At 31.4% G+C, this 24,877-nt stretch overlaps 1 protein-coding gene across 1 annotated transcript in view; it reads left to right on the top strand.

Moving 5' to 3' along the window:
• The window catches only part of LOC140062086 (sorting nexin-27-like), a 35,301-nt gene extending 21,100 nt beyond the window's left edge, over positions 1-14,201 (top strand). The window contains exons 8-12 of the mRNA XM_072108132.1: positions 2,644-2,733; positions 3,352-3,501; positions 6,995-7,123; positions 9,006-9,112; positions 9,908-14,201. Coding sequence (XP_071964233.1) covers positions 2,644-2,733; positions 3,352-3,501; positions 6,995-7,123; positions 9,006-9,107 — 471 coding nt within the window. The 3' untranslated portion in view covers positions 9,108-9,112; positions 9,908-14,201. The remainder of the gene's footprint in view (positions 1-2,643; positions 2,734-3,351; positions 3,502-6,994; positions 7,124-9,005; positions 9,113-9,907) is intronic.
• Positions 14,202-24,877: the final 10,676 nt, after the last annotated feature.

Raw genomic sequence — 24,877 nt, 5'->3', positions numbered from 1 at the left:
GGCCTCTTTGTGTGTGTACTCATAGAGATATTATAGTGAACTATTACTCTATGGTGTACTATATTAAAGCAATACGAATTTCAGTGAGTATTGGAAAATGATTTGTGCTAGTGGGTTTCACTAGCCTACTAAAATTCTGTGCATTTTAAAATAGCCTGTTGCTACTGTATGAGCTGGACTGGCATTTATCAATCAAGTGATAAACAAAAAAATGAGGACCCAATATCAAACTGGTAATAATTATCTAAAGGATCTAGACTCTGTCATGAAGATTTAGGGTAGAGTTAGTAAAAATATATTATGTTTAAGGGTTCTCGATTTAAAAGTGTGTCAGTCACATTGCAGAACACTTTGAGGGAGACTCTTTTGAATTGTGATTGTACTGAATATTCATTTGGTCATAAAGATTTGAAAAAGAATCATAATATGGGACTAAAAAGATGTCTTCATTATTTTGTCTATTACTTCTATAGCCTTTCTCATTTCCTCTGAGAACGTCTCATTATTTTGTCTGTCTTATGTTTTTGGACCTTGGCATTTAGAATAACTATTCCTATGCAAGCAATCTTAAGAGAATGCAATAGATATTTACAAAATTTCTATTTTGTAAGTGGATATATATGGTATATTTTTTATTCAATCATAAAAAAATACATGAAAAACGCTGAATTGTAGTATTTGTACAAAAATGATTAATATTATATAAAACTACACGGATACACTAAAATGTTCCGATCTACAGTGTATCAGCTTTTTTAATATGAATATATTGTTTATTAATAATAATAAGCAATGTGTAAAATATCAATTCATTGTCAAAGGTAATTAAATATGTGTTTTTACCACCTAATATTCAATTTAATAATGATCAAATAAATCAAAATATTACTTCCAAACTCATCATCTCAGTTTCATATATAACTGATTGGACATTATTTATTTTATTTATTTTTAATTGTACATTGTGTATTTAATTATATTATTATTAAATATTATATAGTAAAATGGGAATTACCAAAAATATTAATTTGCTTAACCTGATGATTACATCAAATATTAATATAATTCAGTATCAATATTCATTCACTAACTATTTCAATTCAATAGGTTAATATGCAGGTGCATTTATTTGTAAGTAATTACTTTCTTAACGTTAATCTTGGTGTTCACTCTTTTGTATGATTTGGATTTCACAAATTTTAAAATTTCTAATTTATTTTACTGTAATTTAATATTAATGTAGATGTGTAAATTAAGATTTTCAGTTTTTAGTTAAATTCTTATTAATAATTTAATTAATATCTATAGTATTAAGTTTAATTATTTAAGTAAAAATAGACTTATGCTCTGTTCATTTTGATGTTTATTCTTTTGTAAATTTGGCTTTTACAATCTATTGTAAAATTCTAATTTATTCTAATTTAAGTGTAAATTAAGATAAACTCTTGTTGTTAATTGTTTTGTTAAATTTGATTTGTGTATGTCTTACGGCCTTGTCGAAAAACACCATTGAGGTGAACAAGTGTTACCGTGATTAAATAAAGTTTTTATTATTATTATTACTATAGGGAATATTTAATAATTATAAATATTACTGAAAAAAAATATTCATCTGTAGTTTATTGTTAATACAGGGTTTTTACTTTTGCTTAAATAGTACTAAAAACTAACGATCAAGAAGTTGACCTTTACACTACAGCTTCAAAATTTAATCATAAACACATTTATTATGTTACTAAAATGAAGTGTAATCAATGGGTTTTAGCATAGAATAGAGTTTAGGCATGTAGAGTGTCAGTGTGCATTGCCTGCTACACACAATTTTCTGAAATATATTAATGGCTTCTCCTGCCTGTCTCTTTACGTGTTGTGTAATGAAGATCTACCGTGCATCATGTCTGTGCACGTATCACGTACAATTAGACCGCGAACATAACTACTTGACGTAATCTTAATGAGACGAATTGAAACACAGTATTTAAGTATGGAGATAGGTCACCCTGTGACCTGAAAGATAATCATTAAAACCTTTTTAATAATACATTATTAATTTGAACACTGCATATTAAATAATCATTTATTTTATTTGAAATTTCAGATATGCTGACATATTTAATAATAATTTAAATTTATTTTATTTCCGCAAGACCTGCTGGACAGTATAATATTTAAATCTTTGTTACAATAGAAACCGCCCCCCCCCCCCCCCCAATCATATTTGGGAGAAACTTTTGAAATGATCGAGGGGAAATACATTATGGAGGAGACACTCCTTTTAAGGCAACGCTTTGTTGGTCAATCTACTGTATTTTATACCTACAGTACCTCATTCAACAGAGATAGGCAGTTAAATGCAAAAACAAATCAATTGTAGGCCTATATACAGTAATATGAATATTAATAGACTTTGATTGGCATAGTGTTGGTTTGAAGGAAAATTGTGATGCGATAATTTGAACTATTGAACTTGTACAGAGTTGCTTGCAAGCTTGATACCCACCACTTAGCCAATATTAATTAATAAATAGATGATGTTTTTCTAGATCTGACAAATTCATAACATGGCTTTTTTCTGCTAAAGTAAAAAGCCAATTAGGCAGGTAATATAATTATCTTTAATGATATTTTATTTTATCTTTAAAGGCCATAGATGATGTTAGTAAAGAAAGAATTGATCCAGAAGATAGGTTAAGTGAACTAACACAATTTCAAGAAAAAGATCAAAAACTACAGGTATGTGTGTAATTAAAGTAAGTGTCATATTTTGTTCTTATTTTGTCAGATTTATAGTAAAGTAGAAAAATTTCTATTTAGTAAATAACCCCTTGAAGCAACACTATAAAGTATAACACCCTCAAGCATTGTCTTTTCTGGATTTTTTTCTGTTGGATTTTGCAAAATATCTCAATTAGTAATTGATTGTTTAACCTTCCAATTTTAAATTGTCAAGTTTCTTGTTGTAAATGTTTTCGACAATTCCATACCACGCAAGAAATTTTCCCCAATATTTCAGAACATAATAATAATAATTAAAAAACAATTTAAAATACTGAACAAGCTTTTTATTCTCAACACCATGTACTGTATAGTGATGTGTGAGATTGAGTTTATATGAATTTTAACTAATTGTACTGAACATACTGTAGATTTTAAGCTACTATAGAACTTCTGGCTTGAGCACTATAGAGCTTCATTGGCCCTTTAGAAGCCCCAGACATTTTTGTTGAACAAATAACAATTAATGAACAGAAAACATGCATTAGTGTAGATTTCATACTCAACCCATGCTAATTTCCTTCCACATTATATACCAATAATTAATAATAAAACTATTTTTGATGTTTTTATTAGTATTTAAAAGTTGTGAGGCAATGTAAAGGCTATGGGGATTTGGCATTCCCGCATTGCCCATGTGATGCCCGTAAGAGTGGACATGTTGTACCGATTATCAACCTTGAAACATTCCGGTTACAGGCTTGTACTGAAGAAGGTGTTATTGAAGTGAGTACATATCTAGAGGATACTAAAATACCTTTCTAGTCCTTTACCATCACCTAATAGGGACTTTACGAAACACATCAGTTTGGGGAGGACGGCGAATATTCTGTGTTCGCTAGAGCATAAAATCATATAAAGTCAACATATCCATTTTATTAGTTATGTCATGTTTCGTTTAAATATACTAATAAAAATAAAGTACTGTCAAAAAATATATATGATTAATGATGAAAGAATATTAACAAGAAAACCAATATAAAAAAAACCCTTATAAAATCTACTATAAAAAAATGTAATTGAATAGAACATTTTATTCACCAGTGCTGCTTATTGAATAGAATTTATTCACCATTGCTGCATATTGATTAGAACATGCTTATTCACCAATGCTGCATATTGATTAGAACATGCTTATTCACCAATGCTGCATATTGATTAGAACATGCTTATTCACCAGTGCTGCATATTGATTAGAACATGCTTATTAACCAATGCTGCATATTGATTAGAACATGCTTATTCACCAGTGCTACATATTGAATAGAACATGCTTATTCACCAGTGCTGCTTATTGAATAGAACATGCTTATTCACCAGTGCTGCTTATTGATTAGAACATGCTTATTCACCAGTGCTGCTTATTGATTAGAACATGCTTATTCACCAGTGCTGCATATTGATTAGAACATGCTTATTCACCAGTGCTGCATATTGATTAGAACATGCTTATTCACCAGTGCTGCTTATTGATTAGAACACGCTTATTCACCAGTGCTGCATATTGATTAGAACATGCTTATTCACCAGTGCTGCTTATTGATTAGAACACGCTTATTCACCAGTGCTGCATATTGATTAGAACACGCTTATTCACCAGTGCTGCATATTGATTAGAACATGCTTATTCACCAGTGCTGCTTATTGATTAGAACACGCTTATTCACCAGTGCTGCATATTGAATAGAACATGCTTATTCACCAGTGCTGCATATTGATTAGAACATGCTTATTCACCAGTGCTGCTTATTGATTAGAACATGCTTATTCACCAGTGCTACATATTGAATAGAACATGCTTATTCACCAGTGCTGCTTATTGATTAGAACATGCTTATTCACCAGTGCTACATATTGAATAGAACATGCTTATTCACCAGTGCTGCTTATTGAATAGAACATGCTTATTAACCAATGCTGCTTATTGATTAGAACATGCTTATTCACCAGTGCTGCTTATTGATTAGAACACGCTTATTCACCAGTGCTGCATATTGATTAGAACATGCTTATTCACCAGTGCTGCTTATTGATTAGAACATGCTTATTCACCAGTGCTACATATTGAATAGAACATGCTTATTCACCAGTGCTGCATATTGAATAGAACATGCTTATTCACCAGTGCTACATATTGAATAGAACATACTTATTCACCAGTGCTGCATATTGAATAGAACATGCTTATTCACCAGTGCTGCTTATTGATTAGAACATGCTTATTCACCAGTGCTGCTTATTGATTAGAACATGCTTATTCACCAGTGCTACATATTGAATAGAACATGCTTATTCACCAGTGCTGCATATTGAATAGAACATGCTTATTCACCAGTGCTGCATATTGAATAGAACATGCTTATTCACCAGTGCTGCATATTGAATAGAACATGCTCATTCACCAATGCTGCATATTGAATAGAACATGCTTATTCACCAGTGCTGCATATTGAATAGAACATGCTTATTCACCAGTGCTGCTTATTGATTAGAACATGCTTATTCACCAGTGCTACATATTGAATAGAACATGCTTATTCACCAGTGCTGCATATTGAATAGAACATGCTTATTCACCAGTGCTGCATATTGAATAGAACATGCTTATTCACCAGTGCTGCTTATTGAATAGAACATGCTTATTCACCAATGCTGCATATTGAATAGAACATGCTTATTAATCAATGCTGCTTATTGAATAGAACATTCTTATTCACCAGTGCTGCTTTATTGAATAGAACATGCTTATTCACCAGTGCTGCATATTGATTAGAACATGCTTATTCACCAGTGCTACATATTGAATAGAACATGCTTATTCACCAATGCTGCATATTGAATAGAACATGCTTATTCACCAGTGCTGCATATTGAATAGAACATGCTTATTCACCAATGCTGCATATTGATTAGAACATGCTTATTCACCAGTGCTGCATATTGATTAGAACATGCTTATTCACCAGTGCTGCATATTGATTAGAACATGCTTATTAACCAATGCTGCATATTGAATAGAACATGCTTATTCACCAGTGCTGCATATTGAATAGAACATGCTTATTCACCAATGCTGCATATTGATTAGAACATGCTTATTCACCAGTGCTGCATATTGAATAGAACATGCTTATTCACAAGTGCTGCTTATTGAATAGAACATGCTTATTAATCAATGCTGCATATTGAATAGAACATGCTTATTAACCAATGCTGCATATTGATTAGAACATGCTTATTAACCAATGCTGCATATTGATTAGAACATGCTTATTAACCAATGCTGCATATTGATTAGAACATGCTTATTCACCAGTGCTACATATTGAATAGAACATGCTTATTAACCAATGCTGCATATTGATTAGAACATGCTTATTAACCAATGCTGCATATTGATTAGAACATGCTTATTCACCAGTGCTACTTGCACATCATAACAGTATACACATCAATGCAGCCATGCTTCTTCTTCATAAGCTGCTTATTTAATAGTGATTTACTGTTTCTTGAGAATTGCATGCAAATCTCAGGATTATTTCTTTATGTATTCCCTTTGGCATAAGTCGGATTTAGGAGGTTATTAAAATCTAACGCTACTGAGAAATACGTAAGTGGGTAATTAATATAAATGTAAGACTAAAATTTAGTGTTTAAAAACAACAATGGTTTGCTTGCGTTATAAATGTCTTTAAGTTATGATTATAAATTACAATAACAATTTTGACTTTTGTATTCTTTACTGTAGTAATGAAACGCTGTTCAATTGTATCAGTTGGTCAACACTGGCACTTATTCTACACTATGTTGTTTATTCAACTTATAATAATGTTCAATTCAATTTCAATCATATTTCTTTTTCAGTCTTGTCTTTACCACTTATATTCAAGCAACTGTATCTTTTTTCACTATCTGTGTATTTTCTAGATTTTTGAAGATTTATTTCACCTACCATGATTTTATTATATCTGAATTTATTCTCTGGCTGTATTCACTAATCACAGTTAATTGAGATATTTCCCTTAAATTAAGTATTTGACTAATATTACTTAGTCAATAAAGATTTAAGAATTTCCATTAAGTCGTATTCACTTAGCCTGTTGTGAATGGTTAATACAGACATTGATCATTAATAATATGCTTCTTTGCACATTGAATATAATAATAAATACAGATTTAAAGAGTGTTTTAAACAATATATTTTATTTATTCTTCTTAGGAGCAAGTACCAACGTTCAAATGGGATGAAATAAAACAGTTTGAGAATGATGAAGAAGGTATGGCTTTTTTATTTGAATATGAGAAGAAAGGGAAGAAGCCAAGATGGGTCAGAGTTCACACACAATATGTAAGTGCACTCGAATATGACATGTTCTAAATAAATTGAATTCAAAGTGTAATCATTTCAAAATGTTAAAACTAAATAATAATAATATTCGTTGTTTTATAGCACTGCTTCTAAGCACTTCACATTATTACCATAGTAATTTTTTTGGATCAAACAAACATACTCCCATAATTCAGCTAGTAATCAACTCCAATTTGTGTCTTAACCTACCCGCATACCCATTTTATAACACCTGGGTGGAGAGAGGCAAACGTAAGTAAAGTTTCTTCTTGCCTAAGGATACTTGAAACTTGGAAGCAATGCGACGAGAGTTGTATTTGAACCAAGATTTCATCTCACGATCAGTAATCCAACATACTGTGCCACACACCTTTTTATAAATTTATAAAACATAGAGAGAACAAGAAGAATATAAAGAATTTTACAAGATATTGTGCTTACAACAATTTGTTTTATAGAACATTAAAAGAAATCCGGACTTATGATTCAATTTTCAAATATCCAGCTTTTTATTGGGATGTTTGATTTATTTTGACATTTATTGTTTCAGTGATAAAGCTTTTGAATCAAAGGAGTATGGTGTTTTTGATTAATTGGTTTATTTATACTGGAAAGATTTTTAATACAATTTTTATTATTATTTGAATTAGTTTATTCTACAAGTGGATTTGATAGGTTATATATTCTGCTGTCTTAAGGGCAACTTTGTCGGGAGAAAATTAAACAAGTTTAAAACAACAACAACCTAAAAACTATATCTCAAGAAGACTCGTTGACAGCATTGACAAGTCAAGACGTTTTGTTGAGCCTCGTCATTGTTGTCTGAATTGGCTTTTGGCCAACTGAACTGAATAATATAATAATTATAAAACCATGTTTTGGTTGGATGTGTGGAAAAATGAACACTTTTTATTTTGCAATTTCTACAACCAATTTCAGCAATGCAAATATGAATAACAAGTTCATTTGTTCATTTAATGTAGCTAATTTCACAGTATCAAAATTATTAATTGGAAACAGTTTTAGACAGAAATAAGAGTGTTAAAGTAATTAGCAATAGTAAAAATCTGACACATTTTATATAAGTAATTTAAATGTAATTTATGTATAACAACTTCAGTTATACAATTCCAGCACTATGATATCATATATCAGATTTTGTCGCTTTTATATCTCTGTGCTTGGAAGCGCAATATGTAGACCAAGGGGAGCTTCACATGCTCATGAAGGAGTATTTCAACGTCAGTCATTTTTGTATTATAATTATGCATGTAATGTGTCATTAGGATGATGCATGAAATATAACCAGAAATAAGACAAAGAGCTCTCTTTAATGTTATTGTTTAATTTTACTGGCACCAAGAAGGGCCATATTATCTGATATTATATTGTCTGAATTATTGAATGGATAAACCAGTCAGAAATTGTGAGAGATTTGCAGGTGCGCCCTCTGTTTTATTTTACTAGTCATAAGCAAGCAGATCCTTACCAAATGCTGACCAAAGGCAAAATATGAGAATATGCTTTGATATCCTTTTCACTACTAAGCCTAAACAACTAAAGACATGGGTCAAAGGTTATCTTCGATTCAAAATCATAACAAATGGATACAATTTAAACAAAAGAATATAACTTTTATCATTCACATGCTGTGTGTGTCCAACATACATTTCTTTTCCTACCCGAAGAGAGGACTCTATAGCAGCAGTAAAGTTTTATTGTCTCAGCTAGTGTTTCCTACCTGTAATTTAGCGCCTATCAAACTTGTTATTCTCTAAATTTAAAATTGCTGTTTTGCCCTTCTATCTAATGCTCCTGAAAAAAATATAAAAATGATATAATAATTTTATGATATAAATGTTGCTACTTTCTATCCTTTCAGTTTATGTTTATGCAAGAATGTTTTGAGCGGGTGCTAAAAGAACGAAAAATCTCAAATCAAGGTACTAATAACCATTCGGAAAATGGGCATGAAAATGATTAAAACAGGTAAGATAAATTGATGTTATATTTTCCCTTCATTCTTGATTTCTAATATACGTCTTCTTGTGTTCATAGATTGACCTGACCCTGTGTAGACAGAACTAGATGAAGTGTCGAATGCGTTAGTCCGCAGTAGATTATATAATTGGCAGTCGTGTAAACATGGTTTATTAAACTAATTTGTCTTTTTGATTGGTGATTGTGGTACACCATGATTGAAATATTCAAAAACTTTGATTAATGTACAGGCGTGTTGGAAGTTATATGCTATAAATAAATAAGTTTATTGTATGAGTGGTTGTGTTGTGATGATCTTGGATAGTGGTAATGTTTGTGAGGTGTCTGAAAGAGAGTTTTGTTAGAAGACCATGATGAACCGTTGCTCCCTAATTCTGTATTTTTAGTAGCAAATTTACTACTGTGTTACCACTATCACACTTACAGCTAGGTCACCACAATATTCTTCAATAAGGAATATTTGACTGGGGTTAAAAAAATGTCGAAAATCAGCATGTTCAAACCATAGAGTACTGCATACCTCTTCGTTCTATTTGAAAATCTTGGGCAACAGCATTTATAGAAAACAATGTGTTTGTCAGTCACAGTCCAAGTCTGACATATGTTTTGTAATAGAACCTAAATTTGGAATATTATGCAATATTTTGTATCCAAAACAGAAAAGACCTTTATCAAAAGCTGGGAGATCACTCAATTATGGTGAAACTTTGATCTGTGCCTTGAATGTTATTATATTTAATACTATATGTCTGGGATATCACCATTATGTTTCAATTTTTTCAGTTAAAACTACACAATCTTGTATTGCTACCTGTGGTATACGGCATACATCAAGAAGATGTTCTGCATGAGTGCACAAGTTTGTTCCACTACACACATGCACATTTAAGTATTGTGATGCTGGGGGAACGTTTCACTTCAGCGATTTCAGCATTGAGTTTTCGCTAAAGCTGACAGTTTATGGTTACTTAGATCACCATTTAAATCGTCATTTAGACTAATTTTTATTATTCAGGTTTTTTTAATATTAATTTTATAATTTAAATGCAGGTGAATTTTTATAGTCATTAATCAATCAGTCTAAATTGTACATTATAACCATGGAGGTACAGTATACTGCCATTATATGTGATCTTTGCCATTCGTGATTAGTTGGTTTCATATCATACGCCATGCATTATTTCCTCTTGGTACTATTTTATGGACAGCTTAGGGGAAAGTCTGTAACGATTACATCCCTTCTGTAAACACAGCTTTATACATAATCACTTTATTAGCATATAAAACACCTTAACAACAACTCAAAATTGGCGTAGCTATTGCGTTTTGAAATAATGATGTGGTTCGAAAAGTTTTGATTATGCTTGTATTTTTTTTTAAAGCAGTATGCTCCTCTAGAGGGTACAGTTAAATGTATCAATTGCCTTAAGTATATACTTTAGTAAAATTTGTAAATTTTAAACCATGCTGAAATTATCTTCATATAATTCTTGTACATTTATAGAAATCTTTATTAGTTAGAAATAGATTATATTTTCAGTTAGATAAATAATATATGATATATTCACCCTGTAAGATTGACTGCCATTCCAAGTACCTATAATAGATTCCCTTATAAATAATACGAATTGTATTTTATATGTTATTCTGTTTAAAGGCATTGCAGTGATTAAGTATATGTGTGTTGTCATTATACGGTAGTTATAGCCTTTTACTGTATCAGATAAGATAACATTATACCACCTTCTCAATTTTGGACTATATTCATATAATCATGTATGGCCTAGGCCACACATTTTTCATCAACAGTCGTAATGTACATAGCTGTCACTAAATACCTGACTGCTAAAATTATGAAACATGTTGGATATGTCACGCGGGGTAACAGGAATATTAACAAATTCCTATCATTTGAAGATTTTAAAACAACAAATGTGGTTTATTTACTGAAGGTGGTATGTAGCTGATTATTCAATTAATACTTCTAGCAAAGAACCTTAATCTAATCATATATATATATATTTCAAAATGCTGATCTCACCAATTCTTGGAATTGGACGTTGGAAGTAAACTAATTAATAAATATTCTGATAGAAACTTTATATTTGATGTACATTTGTATCTCAATGGAGATCTTACATTCTGAAATTATGCTTAAAATGAGTGCGCATCAACTTGGCGGATCATGTTGAATGTTCACAATTTGTTCCACTGTATCATGTTGACGGTAAAAACGACTTAATACCAAGTGGTAATAGGATAAAGCGTTTGCATATCAAACAAAACACCATGTTTAAACTTTTAGTGTGTAGCTTATTAATTAAACTACTCAAGTTCTCCAACAATTAAATATTTATAATATTATTTGGCTGTTAGGATTTCTACAGAATAGAGGGCGGCAAACAATGTACGCATAACTATAGTATATTTATAACCACCATTGGTGTTTATTCAACTCATAATATTTCATGTACAGTATAGTTATAATTATATTTGCATTGGTGATGTATTTTGTGTTTTTAATTAAGCTTTGTCTACACTATCAAACTAAACAAAAAAAGTGTGATGTGCCCAAATATGGTAGTGATATACCCAAATATGGCAGTGATATGACAGTGCATATATGGGCATATCATATTTTTTTTGCCACATAAAGTTTGATAGTGTAGACAGAGCTTAATATTTATAATCATTGTAATCACGATAAATTCTGTGATTCTGATTGATTGATTCTGATTTGAAAAAGACTGCAGGCAGGTTTTTTTTTTTGACTTTGTGAATGTTGATCAATTATCATTAATTACAAAATAGAAGATTTAAGATTGGTGAAAGCATACACGTTTACTATTAAATAGCTGAATATTCTTAAGTGTAAAGCTCTGTCTACATTATCAAACTAGTTTGACAAAAACCTTGTGCCCAAATATGGTAGTGATATGACATCATCAAGTCCATATATGGACATCACATTTTTTTGTCACATAAAATTTGATAGTGTAGACAGGGCTTTAATCAGTGTAAAGTCGTATTTTTATAGTATTTCTATTTCTTTCATGTTATAATTAGATCTATTAATAATCTAGAAATGATAATTTATACTATAGAAACAATTGGTTTATAGAAAATTACTATTTACAAATCTGTACTTGATGTATTCTTTGAGTGTTCAGTGTTCCTTTGAGTTCAGTGTTCCTTTGAGGTAATATTCATTAAAATGTTGGACTTCAATCAATTCAGTTGTTTAATTTTTAAATAATCGTACATATAATATTAAGTTGAACAGTAATATTTTGATGCTTTTTAAAGTGGGTGCTACCAATTGCTAATGTGTTTTGAATCAGATGAACTTTGTTTGATTCAGAGTGTTACAGAGTTTGGCCAACTGTCTTGCAGGCCTTGTTGCTGAACAACAGGCGCCATCTTGTTTCTAAACAACCACAAACATCGTAATGCTATTTGAAAACATTAGCACTAACTAAAGCACTGTCTACACTATCAAACTAGTTAGACAAAAACAAATGTTATGTAGCCAAATATGGTAGTGATATGCCCAAATATGGTAGGGACATATATTTTTTGTCAAAAAGTTTGATAGTGTAGACAGAGCTTTAGAATTGTATTTGTTTGGCGTATTCGATTTGGAAAACTTTGTGCTCTACAGAAAATGAATTTGAATATCAAAGGTTAATTAACATTAATTAACGTTATCGTAATTAAAGTTAGCTTGTTTGTTAAGTACAAAAGTAGTACTTTACCTCAAAATACTTCATCATTGTTGTGGTTGTAAAATAAATTATTTTTTTTTCTCTCAAAATGAAACATTTTTTTTGTAAATAGTAAATATTTTCACATTCCTTCATAGATAGTAATCCCAAATATTAAAATGCATATATTAGATTTAATTGTTGTATATTGTATTATTATAATTAAGATAGATTACTATATTGTTTTTCAAATTATTTTAAGTAAACATTCATTACGTGGAACAGGCATATTGTGTATTGTATCTTTCAAATACTGAATTGAAGGAAATCGAAAATCACTTTTGTAGAATTATTTAAACATCTTTTCTCACCCCTGTAGAGTTTTGTGTGGGTCACATTCACGCATTGACAATTGTTAAATTCATAATTGTAATAAATTAATATTCAACGTTATGTGTTCCGTAACAAATATAACATAACTTTGAATTTGCACATGAATATATGGAAATAAAAATAAATGGTGTCAACAAAATCGAAACAAATAAATTGTTATATTTGATACCTTTCTCAGTATAAGCAACATATTAATTAGACAAAATATATTGGTTATTAATAGCTGTACTCTCTCATGTAAAGTTAACATTGTCATATTAATTAATTTTGACACATATAGCGTTTCATACGTATAATACTTAAGCTCCCAAATATTTTTGTGAGCCCAACGGGTGGACTAAAAAAAAGACAATAAATACAGACTTTTTAATTAACATATGGGTTGGTTGTGTAGATAGGCCAATTTATCAGTGCTGTGCTTGTTACCTATTTTGTGCTGCCCCTTTGCGATAAAGCAGCGTAGAATATTCAACCATGTTTTCTATTGCTTAATATAACACATTTTTGATTGCATTTATATTTTGTAATTAATTCAAAATAATTAAAAACAAACTGTTTATTTACAGAAAAGTGGGTACGAGTTTAGTTGAGCCAAGGCAATCTAATACTACAGGACACTGAGCTCGCCTTGCCAAGATAGGAGCTCGTAACAGTTCTTTACAGTATGTCTGGCTGCGACAAATACCACAGTACTGTACTATGTACACATTCTCCGCGGCGGGCGATGTCTGTTAATTTATGGGACGTTGAACAGATCGTTCGCAGCCAAAGTTGAACCCTTTGATCTCCAGAGCTCAGTATCCTGTTAAATTGCCTTGGTTGAGCAGTGAAGATAAAATACAGTTGCACATTTAGTTTGGTAGAAATGTATGTTCAATATAATCTAACTATATTTTATTATTATTCTGTAAAGAGGTATGTATACCGTGATTATCAGTTGATTAGGATCAACAGCCCAATAGTGATAATAAAAGCTAATAATTGTCACACATACATTTTGAGGAGTTGAACGTTTTTTTTCTTCTAATAAAGAACTGTGTTGTTCTATAAATACCGTCAGTCGTCAGTCAAACCACCGCCCTCTGCCGTTTTATTTCACTGAAACAAACCGCCAAATTAACCTACAGTTGCTTGTGTAAATTGCTATCGTAGTGGCTAGACAGCCACGTTCCCCCTAAAACATAATTTAAGCCTGTTGCAGCATAACATCAGTAAAATTCTAAATATAGACCAACTTAAAAAAAATGTACTAGATAAGAGTAAGTCCAAATTAAAAAGCAATTTTTAGTTTCACGTCCTCTATTGGCTATTTTATTGTTTATGGAATAATTTTATTTAGTAACAAACTAAAAAAAAATTTCAATTTTTCATCGAATTACATGATCCATTTTAGCCGCAGTTTAAACATCTGACTATCATTCTCATGTTTGGTACATCACAATCTATAAACCCATCATTTTCAAATCCCGGACGTGAACTAAAAATTGTATTTTAGTTTGGCCTTACCATACTTCTGTAGGCCTATGTCAGAAGAACTTTGTACTTAATATTAATAAACGATGTTTGTTTTACAAGAGCAAATATACATTGTGCATAGAAATACGATACAATACTTGTGTGGCTGTTGTCCAACAAAGAGCCTGGAAAATGTGATACTTTCTATTGGAGAAAGATTGACGGCTGCTGTAAATGGTGAGTAGCCTAAATTAAGACACTTTTTAATAAACCATTGTTCTAACATTTTTGGCATATCTAGTCAAACAATTAGGTTTTGATTTGCCCCACACATATATATCGTCCAATAGGACCTGAAAGCTTGCTTGTGATACCTGGTCTAATTTTCTAAATTTAGTTCCACCTCCGATGAATTTAGTAACTGTAGAAACAACACCCCGATATTTATATGAAAGAAAAAAGATTTTCAAGTACTTCAACGGGTGATTAAAAAACCATGGATACGATTAGAACGAACTAGCACTGTTAGTAAGGCAATTACTAGATTTTAATTTTTTTTATATAAGAAAATTAATTCAGTTGAATGTGGACAACAGAATTGGTTTTTTTTTGTATCAATGTTGTACAGAGTAGCCAAATATTTGGCATAAGTATTATATAAATTATAAATTTACAGGCATAACGAAACTGTTAACCGCCCAGTAATCTTTGAAAGGTTCAAAACCATTAATCCTGAATCATTGTACTACGTAAATATAGCAAGTACGCACTCAACAAAAAAAGTGCAATGTGCCTAAATATGGTAGTGGTATGCCCAAATATGGTAGTGTCATCATCATGTCCATATAGGCACATTGTTTTGTCACATAAAGTTTGCTTATTCCTACTTATCTATTGTATAAACGTATACGTATTCAGTGGAGTACAAAGTTCAAATTTTAATTAAATACAATGTATAATCATACATAATAAAATAATGTATAGCCTAATCATACATTTTCGATTTTCAATTTTGAAAGTCACCTTCAAAGTAATTTTAATAAACATTTCTCTTTATAATCTGTTTTTAGAAGATTCTACAACATGTCTGAAAGCATGTCAGCTGAAGAAGAGGGTAAATTAATCTATTTTATGTTGGCTATTATTTATATTGTACATGGAAATATAGTAGCATTTTAATCCGGTTGAAAGTTAAACAATGTGGAATGTATAAATAATCAGGTCATAGTTAAATCCAAGCTGCGTGACCCCGGAAAACTAGGCCTATAAAAATATTTTAAAATGTCATATTACCACTTTAAATTGAGTTCATCAGTAATTACCTAGAATGGTCTAATTATGATTCATCTTTATCTAGGTAGTGAAGATGATGATGATGATGGAGATGAGTCGGCGTCGATAAGATTGCAAACAAATGAATGTAATAACAGAAAAGATAAAACAGTAGTCCTAATATTTTAAGACTTTTGTAGGTTATAAGAAATCGTTAGACAATGATAGTACCGTACATTTGAGTTGATAGACTGAGTTGCTTTAGTAATATTTTTTAAAGTTTTAAATCTGCGTAATTAAATTTCTGGAACAGTTTACGTCAGAAAGTATGCGCATGCCTAATCCTAATGTTTAAATTCTTGTTTATCGTTCCGCGGAAACAAATTCCCATGTAAAGCAACATTATTAACTTATGCTCTCCATTAGCCTAATGTAAACGATAAGCAACTGAAATTAGGCCAACTTAAAAAAGAAATATTGTATTTTCAGTAATACAAAATATATCATATATATTGCGATGAATATAATTTTCATCAAACCAATGCTAAATTACGAAATGATAAATACCTTCTAGGGAGTTTCATTATTTCTTTCACAACAGCTTCTTAATTTATTATTACAAACCGATAAAACATTTCATTCATCGTTTATTATGCTAAATAATTTATCACATCTGTACACAGGTAGTGAAGATGACGATGATGGAGATAAGGCGTCATCGTCGAGATCCATATGCCAACCAGACCAAGGTAAATATATGAGGGAAACACTGAAACTAAGGGTACCTCCTGAATAAAGATATCAATATTATTGCCAGCGGCTACTAATTGATTGATTAACAGAGTGATAATATAAATATGTTTGTAACTTGTAACTGTTCGCTAATTAATAATTTAAAATGGTTACATATAAATGGCGGATCCAGGGAAACAACATTACACTAAACGGTACAATATCGATAATAGCTAGAGGGCATTCTCAGAGTGCACACCTTTCCCCCTTACAGTACACAACACCATCATAAAACTCCATCATGTTAAGAGACCTACTGTGTGTGTGATTAGGGTTTATTGCACTAAAAAGTAATGAATATGAGTTTGGTGTAATGTATATGCATTTACTTTAATTTCCTGCTTAGGAAGATCTTTTTATTTTCATTTTTTTTTGTTATGATCATTATTATATTTAAATTTTTGTGACGTGACATTTCACCATGAATGCCAAGTTAAAACCAACTTACCGTATAATGTATTATTATTTAACTGTAGATCTCTCAAAGGATGAATTCAGGCAGTTAGTTATGGACCTTGCAACATGGTGTGATGGACGTGGACTTCTTGGAATGCTAAAAGTTTTATTTAGAGACATTGTTGACGTAAATCATCTGCAAAGAGCATCGAATGTAACAGAATTGCTATCTCATTTGGTTGGGCCTGGAATATTGAACGAAAAAAAACTTACAATTCTGTACGACACAGTGAAAGTAACTAACCAATCTGGTTTTACGTCAACAATTAAAGAGAAATTGTATCACTTCCAGAATATTGATAAACTTCAGGTAACATCGTTCACAAAATACAGAATAAATATTCTAAATTTCGGCAAAGAACTTACTGAATCCAATATAGAGTTTCTTGATGGAAGATACAACTTTCTACTAGGACTTAAGAAATATAAAGACAGTTGGAGCTTGATTGCGGACCTTGAAACACAAGGGATACTGAAAGAAGAAAACATAGAAGCATTTAGGGAGGTTTTACGGAAAAATGGAATGGACGTGGCTGAGAAGTGTTTTATTGATGGTATGCTACAATTTAATTTATAATACAAAAGGTGTAATAATAAAAGAATACATTTTTCCACACACAGATTATATTACCTAAATTTTGTATTATTACAAAAAAACTGACATTAAGAGGTCCACTATAAATTAGATGAAATAAAAAAATTATCAAAACTAAGATATAAAGCAATGCACAATGTATAGGCCTAAAATAAGCAACCAAAATTCAGATAATAAAATGCATTAAGCATAGCATCTCTGAATTGCGTTCGATGGAGCAAATTACGTCATGAACAAAACGCATACATGCCTACTTCTTTATTGTCACAATGGGACAATTTTTTAACCTTTTTCGTCGTATACTTTTGAGGTTTGACATTTCGAAATAACAAGTTTAAGTCAAACTAAATTATAAAAAAATGTTAATGTAATTGTGTAAATGTTAGAGATATCACCTAGGCTAGTTTGTAGCATCAAGAACCTTAAACTTGACTATTGTATATTGTTTATACAATTTTGTTATGTAATAAATGTACATGGGCATATTTACATTCAGTTTCTTGCAACAACGTTTTTTTTATCCGTATTTATAATAAGAGACTTGTGATTGACACAAGCTTTTCCGTGTTAAAATAAAGTATTTATTATTATTATTATTATTTTTATTATTAAATGGCCTAAATTCAAATATAAAACATGTAATATTCTTTCGTTCCAGGCAATGAAATGGGTCCATCTCAACATAAACGGCAAAAGATCAGAAGTAAAGGTAAGTTTATCAATTTTTAAAATAAATTTGATTATAACTTACCATTTAGCTCGTATTTCTTGAAATGTTGAATAAGCATACCACATATTTCTATTCCTGAAAAATATGTCAAAAACCTTATAAATGTAAATTTTAAATGTATTTTTAAACAAATATAGTAATGAAATGCTTTTGATGAACATTTTCAGATGATATTATTCGAGAGTACCTCTTTGAACAACAAAGGAAGCGTTGCATCAAAACAAATGAGTTTACACCAGCAATTATGCAGTCACGCTATAAGGTGGACATGGCTTATATGTTCACCGATCTTGACCTGATGAAAGAAAAGCAAAACAAAATTGATTCAAACCCGATTAAACTAGGTGAGCTTTTATCTGTTATCAAGACTAAACCTGCTTGCAAAGTTCTTATAGATGGCGAAGGTGGTATTGGAAAGACAACATTACTCAGATATCTGTCTTATGGATGGGCGAAGAAAACAGATCTTACTTTCCAAGGCAAAATAGTATTTCTTGTTCATATCAGAGACATAAACAGTGGTGAAGATATCCTAGATGTAATGATAAAACATATAAAATTAAAGCATTTCAGTTTGAAGACTGAACTTCCAGCAAATCCAAGAATAATTAAAAAATTCATCCTTGATCATGAAAATGAAATAGTTTTGTTTTTGGATGGGTTAGACGAATTAAAGATTGGAGTTGATGACCCGATAAATCTGATCAAAGGAGAAGAAATGGAACATTGTGTCGTGATACTTACTTCACGGTCAGAAAATATAGATGAATACATTAAAGCAAGTGATTTTCATGTTAAAGTTAAAGGATTTGATAGAAATAACATAGAGAAATACATTACAAAGCACTTTCAATATTTTGAAGCACCAAATTTAGGAGAATCTTTAATTGAAGAGCTTCATAAAGATGGAATCGAACATTGGGAAGTACTTTCAATGGTAAAAAATCCAATGCTTCTTCTCTCCATTTGTATCATTTGGGAAGAAAAACAAGAAATTCCAACAGAAAAGGCAGCTCTATTTGAAGAAGTATTTCGAAGTATTTTAAATCAATACATCAAAGATGGAAAATATCAGAAAATTCATAACTTAGAAAGTACACCAAACGAATTAATTGACGCAATTCTTGTACTAGGAAGAGGGTTTTATGAAAGTCTCAAAACCAACCAGTTGTATATCAACAAAAGAAGCTTAAAGGGAAGTAAAGATGCAGTCACATTGGCTTTAAAATTGGGGTTTGTGTATCAAGATTCACCACATTCCAAATATGGGTTTGAAGAAACTTTTGCAGCTCCTCATAAGTTATTGGTAGAGGCGTTAGTAGGATTTTATTTTTCTAAAGTAAGTCTACAGACCGCTGAAAGTCAACAATGTGCACAAATGCAACACAGAGGGAATATAGAAAACGACCCACTGTTGGAGGAATACGAATGGCGTACTAGTATAATAGACAATGATTACTTGAAGGTTGCAAGGGAGTTTACAATTGGCTTCTTAGGCTCGAAGGCTGATAAATTCTTGAATCATTGGATAACAAATAGTTTAACAACATATCGCAGCTTAACTACTCAATTACGCATCGTAAAAGAGGAATACAGAATTGCTGTAGTAAATGCACTTAGTGCTTATCTGAGCATGTCAAATTTATCAATACTAGATGGCACGCTCGCTTCGCTCGCGTACCATCTAGGTCGTGCCCACAGATGGTTCTCGAATACACAGTATTTCCAGCGAGAAAAAAATGGAGATTTCAAATGTACGTACCGCAGGACTATAATACATTGTCGTTTACAGAAACGAATAAATATACACAATGATTTATGTAATCAACCAAAATTAGCACCCTGAGAATTACTTCCGAGAGAGAAACAAAATGAGTCAAAATTTTTTATTTGGACTCATTTAAACAAACCCAATTTGTGTTTTGTATGTAACATTAAGGGTTGAGGGATGGGGGAAGAAGATAGGTACAAAGAGGAAACATTTTAAAATATATTCTTATCCACCACTCAGTAACGAAATATTGTTTTTAATGTTTTATAGGCCTATAAATAATATACCACTAAATACAGTAAAACATTTACGATTTAATACGGTACTTTGTTAAAACTCTCACTGTCATAGTCGATTGAAATAGTAAAGTACATGTAACGATACACCACTACGACGTTTATATAGTTTTAAATTATTAATTAATACAAACGTTGAGAAGCAACTGTCAGTAATAACGTTTATTTATTTGTATATTATATGTTTATAATCTAACAGTAGGGCCTACCCACACTCACAGTAATAAAGTTTATTTGTAATACCTTAACAGTATTGTACAGCATTGCAATACTATTTATGTTTATTCTCCAAGGGGGCCCATAAATCTAAATCTATACCTCTATGGTTAAACCAAATAATTTGGAATGTTTATTTGTATATTATATGTTTATAATCTAACAGTAGGGCCTACCCACACTCACAGTAATAAAGTTTATTTGTATATATTTTTATATTACATCTAACAGTACCGACACTCACAGTAAGACATTTGCGATTCAAATTGCGATCAAAAGTGGTTAATACCTTAACAGTATTGTACAGCATTGCAATACTATTTATGTTTATTCTCCAAGGAGGCCCATAAATCTAAATCTATACCTGTATGGTTAAACCAAATAATTTGGAATGTTCCATTCATCACAAATCAATACATTTGTAAAAACGTATATTAAATGTATCAAAATAGTATATTTTAAAGAAAATCGGCCTGTCTTCAACATTATGATGCTGTACTCGAACTGTTCAACCGGTTTTCAGCTATTAAAAACAATTATCGTAGGAGGAGATAGAAAAATGCGAAGCCTCCTCGCATTTTTGTGGCGGGTATTTTTCAAGATGGACATCCATTAGACAGTGTATACCACGATCGGAAAACACCCCTATTTGGGGCAAATCTTTGAACCTAAATTCGTTTTAATCGTCAATAACTAATTATCTAACTTAATTTAATTAGTAAACAGGGTTAAATCAGGTGGTTAAAATCAGTACCGAAAGTACGAACCAACTTTACATACCATCGAGTAAAAATTCTAAAAGTAAGGCGCGATTTACCGAATTTTGCCCTTACGTAAATTTATATATAGAAAACCGCAAATTGATAAAATATGTGCATCACTAATGAGATGCATTCATTACATGATTCCAGATCTAAAAGAAGATTACAATTTTTTAGAACTTTTAAGAAATATACACGGCATAGGTCCTGTATTTTCTAAACAATTACAGGATTGTTTTACAGAAACTGAAAAACTTGTTGAAATCATTTGTAATGAAAAGTCATTAGAAGAAAAGGGCATAATGCTAGCTCATATTATGATCGCTGTACCAAAGCAAGGTAAACTTCTGAAAATGGTTCCTGAAACGTGCGATGATGATGTTATTGAGCATCTAAACTCAGAATGTCAGAAACTAAATATCAAGTACGATATAACATTTTGCTTTGGAACAAAGTCGTGCAACTTCTTTGTTTTTAATTCACTTGTTGAGGTATTCTCCAAGACTTGCACGTTTGACTTTAAACAAATGCATTAAAAGTGATGCAGTACATGACATGCTCAAAGAAGTCACTAGTAGGGGTTGTAAATTAGCCTTGGAAGAACTGTTTATCTATGATTGCAACCTTGGCAACATTGATGGCTGTTTATTCGCTTCTTTCTTAATGCTCACCCCAAAACTTACAGGTTTGGATATGATCAACTGCAGTATATCGGGTGAATTTATGAATAATATGATTAACAAGTGTTGTAGTAGTTGTTGTAGTGGACATAAATTGCTATTAGAATACCTTAACATAAGCGATAATCTATTGGAAAATCTTTGTGGTTCTTCGTTTGCTTCGCTGATGGTTATAGCTCCAAAATTAGACGGTATAGACATGCGCAACTGTAAACTGTCAGGTCATGTGCTCAATGATATGGTACAATCTTTACCTGGAAAAATTATAGGGTTATCTTCACTCTGTTTGAGTGGGAATAACCTTAGTCAGGTTGATGTTTCTTCTTTAGTTTCCTTAATAAGCATTAGGCCTATCTGGTTTGAAATTGATGTTAGTGATTGTAATCTCTCTGGTGAGATTATTAATGCTATGACAAATGATTTATTAAAACGAGGAGTGAAGTTCAAATTTCAATTAATTAATTTAAGTAGGAATAACCTTAGCCAGGTAGATGGTGGTTCTTTAGCTTCCTTAATAAGCAGTAACTCGACTACAGACTTTGATGTAAGTTATTGTACTCTGTCTAGTGAGATTTTCAATTCTATGGCAAATGATTTATTAAAACGAGGAGTGAAGTTAACATTCTACAAACTCAATTTGAGTGGGAATAACCTTAGCCTGGTGGATGGTTCTTCTTTAGCTTCCTTATTAAGCCAATATATCCCCTTCCCTGCAAAGATTGATGTTAGTTACTGTACGTTGTCTGGTCAGATTATTAATGCTATGGCAAATGGTTTAATCTCAAAACAAGTCAGATTCGATTTCCATACACTTAATTTAAGTGGCAATAATCTTAGCCAAGTTGATGGTTCTTCTTTAGCTTCTTTGATAAGCACTTCCTTGTACCATGGAGATTTTAAATGCAGTGACTGCAATCTATCTGGTGAGATTATTAATGCGATGACAAATTATATTTCAAATCAAGAAATGAACATACATTTAGGATCACTTAATCTGAGTGGGAATAACCTTAGCCAGATTAATGGCTTTACTTTAGGTTCCTTAAGGAGCATTAACAGTTTTAATTTTAGTAACTGTACTCTCTCCGGTGAGATTATTAATAATGTGGCTACAGGGTTATTAACGCACAGAGGATTGTACTCGTTTAATATCAGTAGGAATAACCTTAGCCAAGTGGATGGTTTTTTTTTAGCTCTCTTAATAAGCATTACTTCCAACCATGCAGATTGTAGTGACTGTGCTCTATCTGGTGAGATTATAAACGTTGTGGCAAACTATTTATCGAAACCAGGGGAGAACTATTTATCGAAACCAGGGGAGAAGTTAGAATTATGTTCACTTAATTTTAATGGAAATAACCTTAGTCAGCTTGATGGTTCATCGTTAGCTTCCTTGATAAGCATTTCCTCGTTCAATACAGAGTTAAATGTTAGTGACTGTACTCTGTCTGGAGACATTATTAATGCTATGACAAATGATTTATCAAAACGTGGAGAAAAGTTAAAATTACGTTCACTTAATTTAAGTGAGAATAACCTTAGTCAGCTTGATGGTTCTTCGTTAGCTTCATTGGTAAGCATTTCCTCGTCCGATACAGAGTTAAATTTGAGTGACTGTACTCTGTCTGGTGATATTGTTAATGCTACGACAAATAATTTATCAAAACGTGGAGAAAAGTTAAAATTACGTTCACTTAGTTTAAGTGGGAATAACCTCAGTCAGCTTGATGGTTCTTCGTTAGCTTCATTGGTAAGCATTTCCTCGTCCGATACAGAGTTAAATTTGAGTGACTGTACTCTGTCTGGTGATATTGTTAATGCTACGACAAATAATTTATCAAAACGTGGAGAAAAGTTAAAATTACGTTCACTTAGTTTAAGTGGGAATAACCTCAGTCAGCTTGATGGTTCATCGTTAGCTTCCTTGATAAGCATTTCCTCGTCCGATACAGAGTTAAATTTGAGTGACTGTACTCTGTCTGGTGATATTGTTAATGCTACGACAAATAATTTATCAAAACGTGGAGAAAAGTTAAAATTACGTTCACTTAGTTTAAGTGGGAATAACCTCAGTCAGCTTGATGGTTCATCGTTAGCTTCCTTGATAAGCATTTCCTCGTCCAATACAGAGTTAAATTTGAGTAATTGCACTCTACCCGGTGAAATTATTAATGATATTGTAATCGAGTTATCAAAACGGGGAGATAAGTTAATATTACCCTCACTTGATTTCAGTGGGAATAACATTATTGATTGACGATGAAAGACTAAAATATATAATCCTAGGCCTATCAGAGAACTAAGCAATTATTACCACATACTTTTTTATTTTAGTGATTGGGTTCTGTTTAGTGAACTTGTTATTGCAAAATGTTCAAATGAAATATTCAGGTCGGCTCTGGTTTGTGGTAATCGTAAGCAAAATCAGTAGATGTTAATTTTCTTCATTACTGTATTTGTTATTTCTCCTTAACATCACCTGTGTACATGTAGTTGATATAAAATTATATTATTTTGTTGTGTATTATTTTAATTATAAGATAAACAGACCTTAGTGGGCTTCATCAAATTGATTATCTGTATTTATATATTATTAATAAGACTTTATCACTTGTTAGCAATGTAGGCCTAA

The sequence above is a fragment of the Antedon mediterranea genome, chromosome 11 (genome assembly GCF_964355755.1).
Source record: "Antedon mediterranea chromosome 11, ecAntMedi1.1, whole genome shotgun sequence".
NCBI lineage: Eukaryota > Metazoa > Echinodermata > Crinoidea > Comatulida > Antedonidae > Antedon > Antedon mediterranea.
Note: the sequence above shows the minus strand (reverse complement) of the source record. Positions and strands in the feature narration are given on the sequence as shown.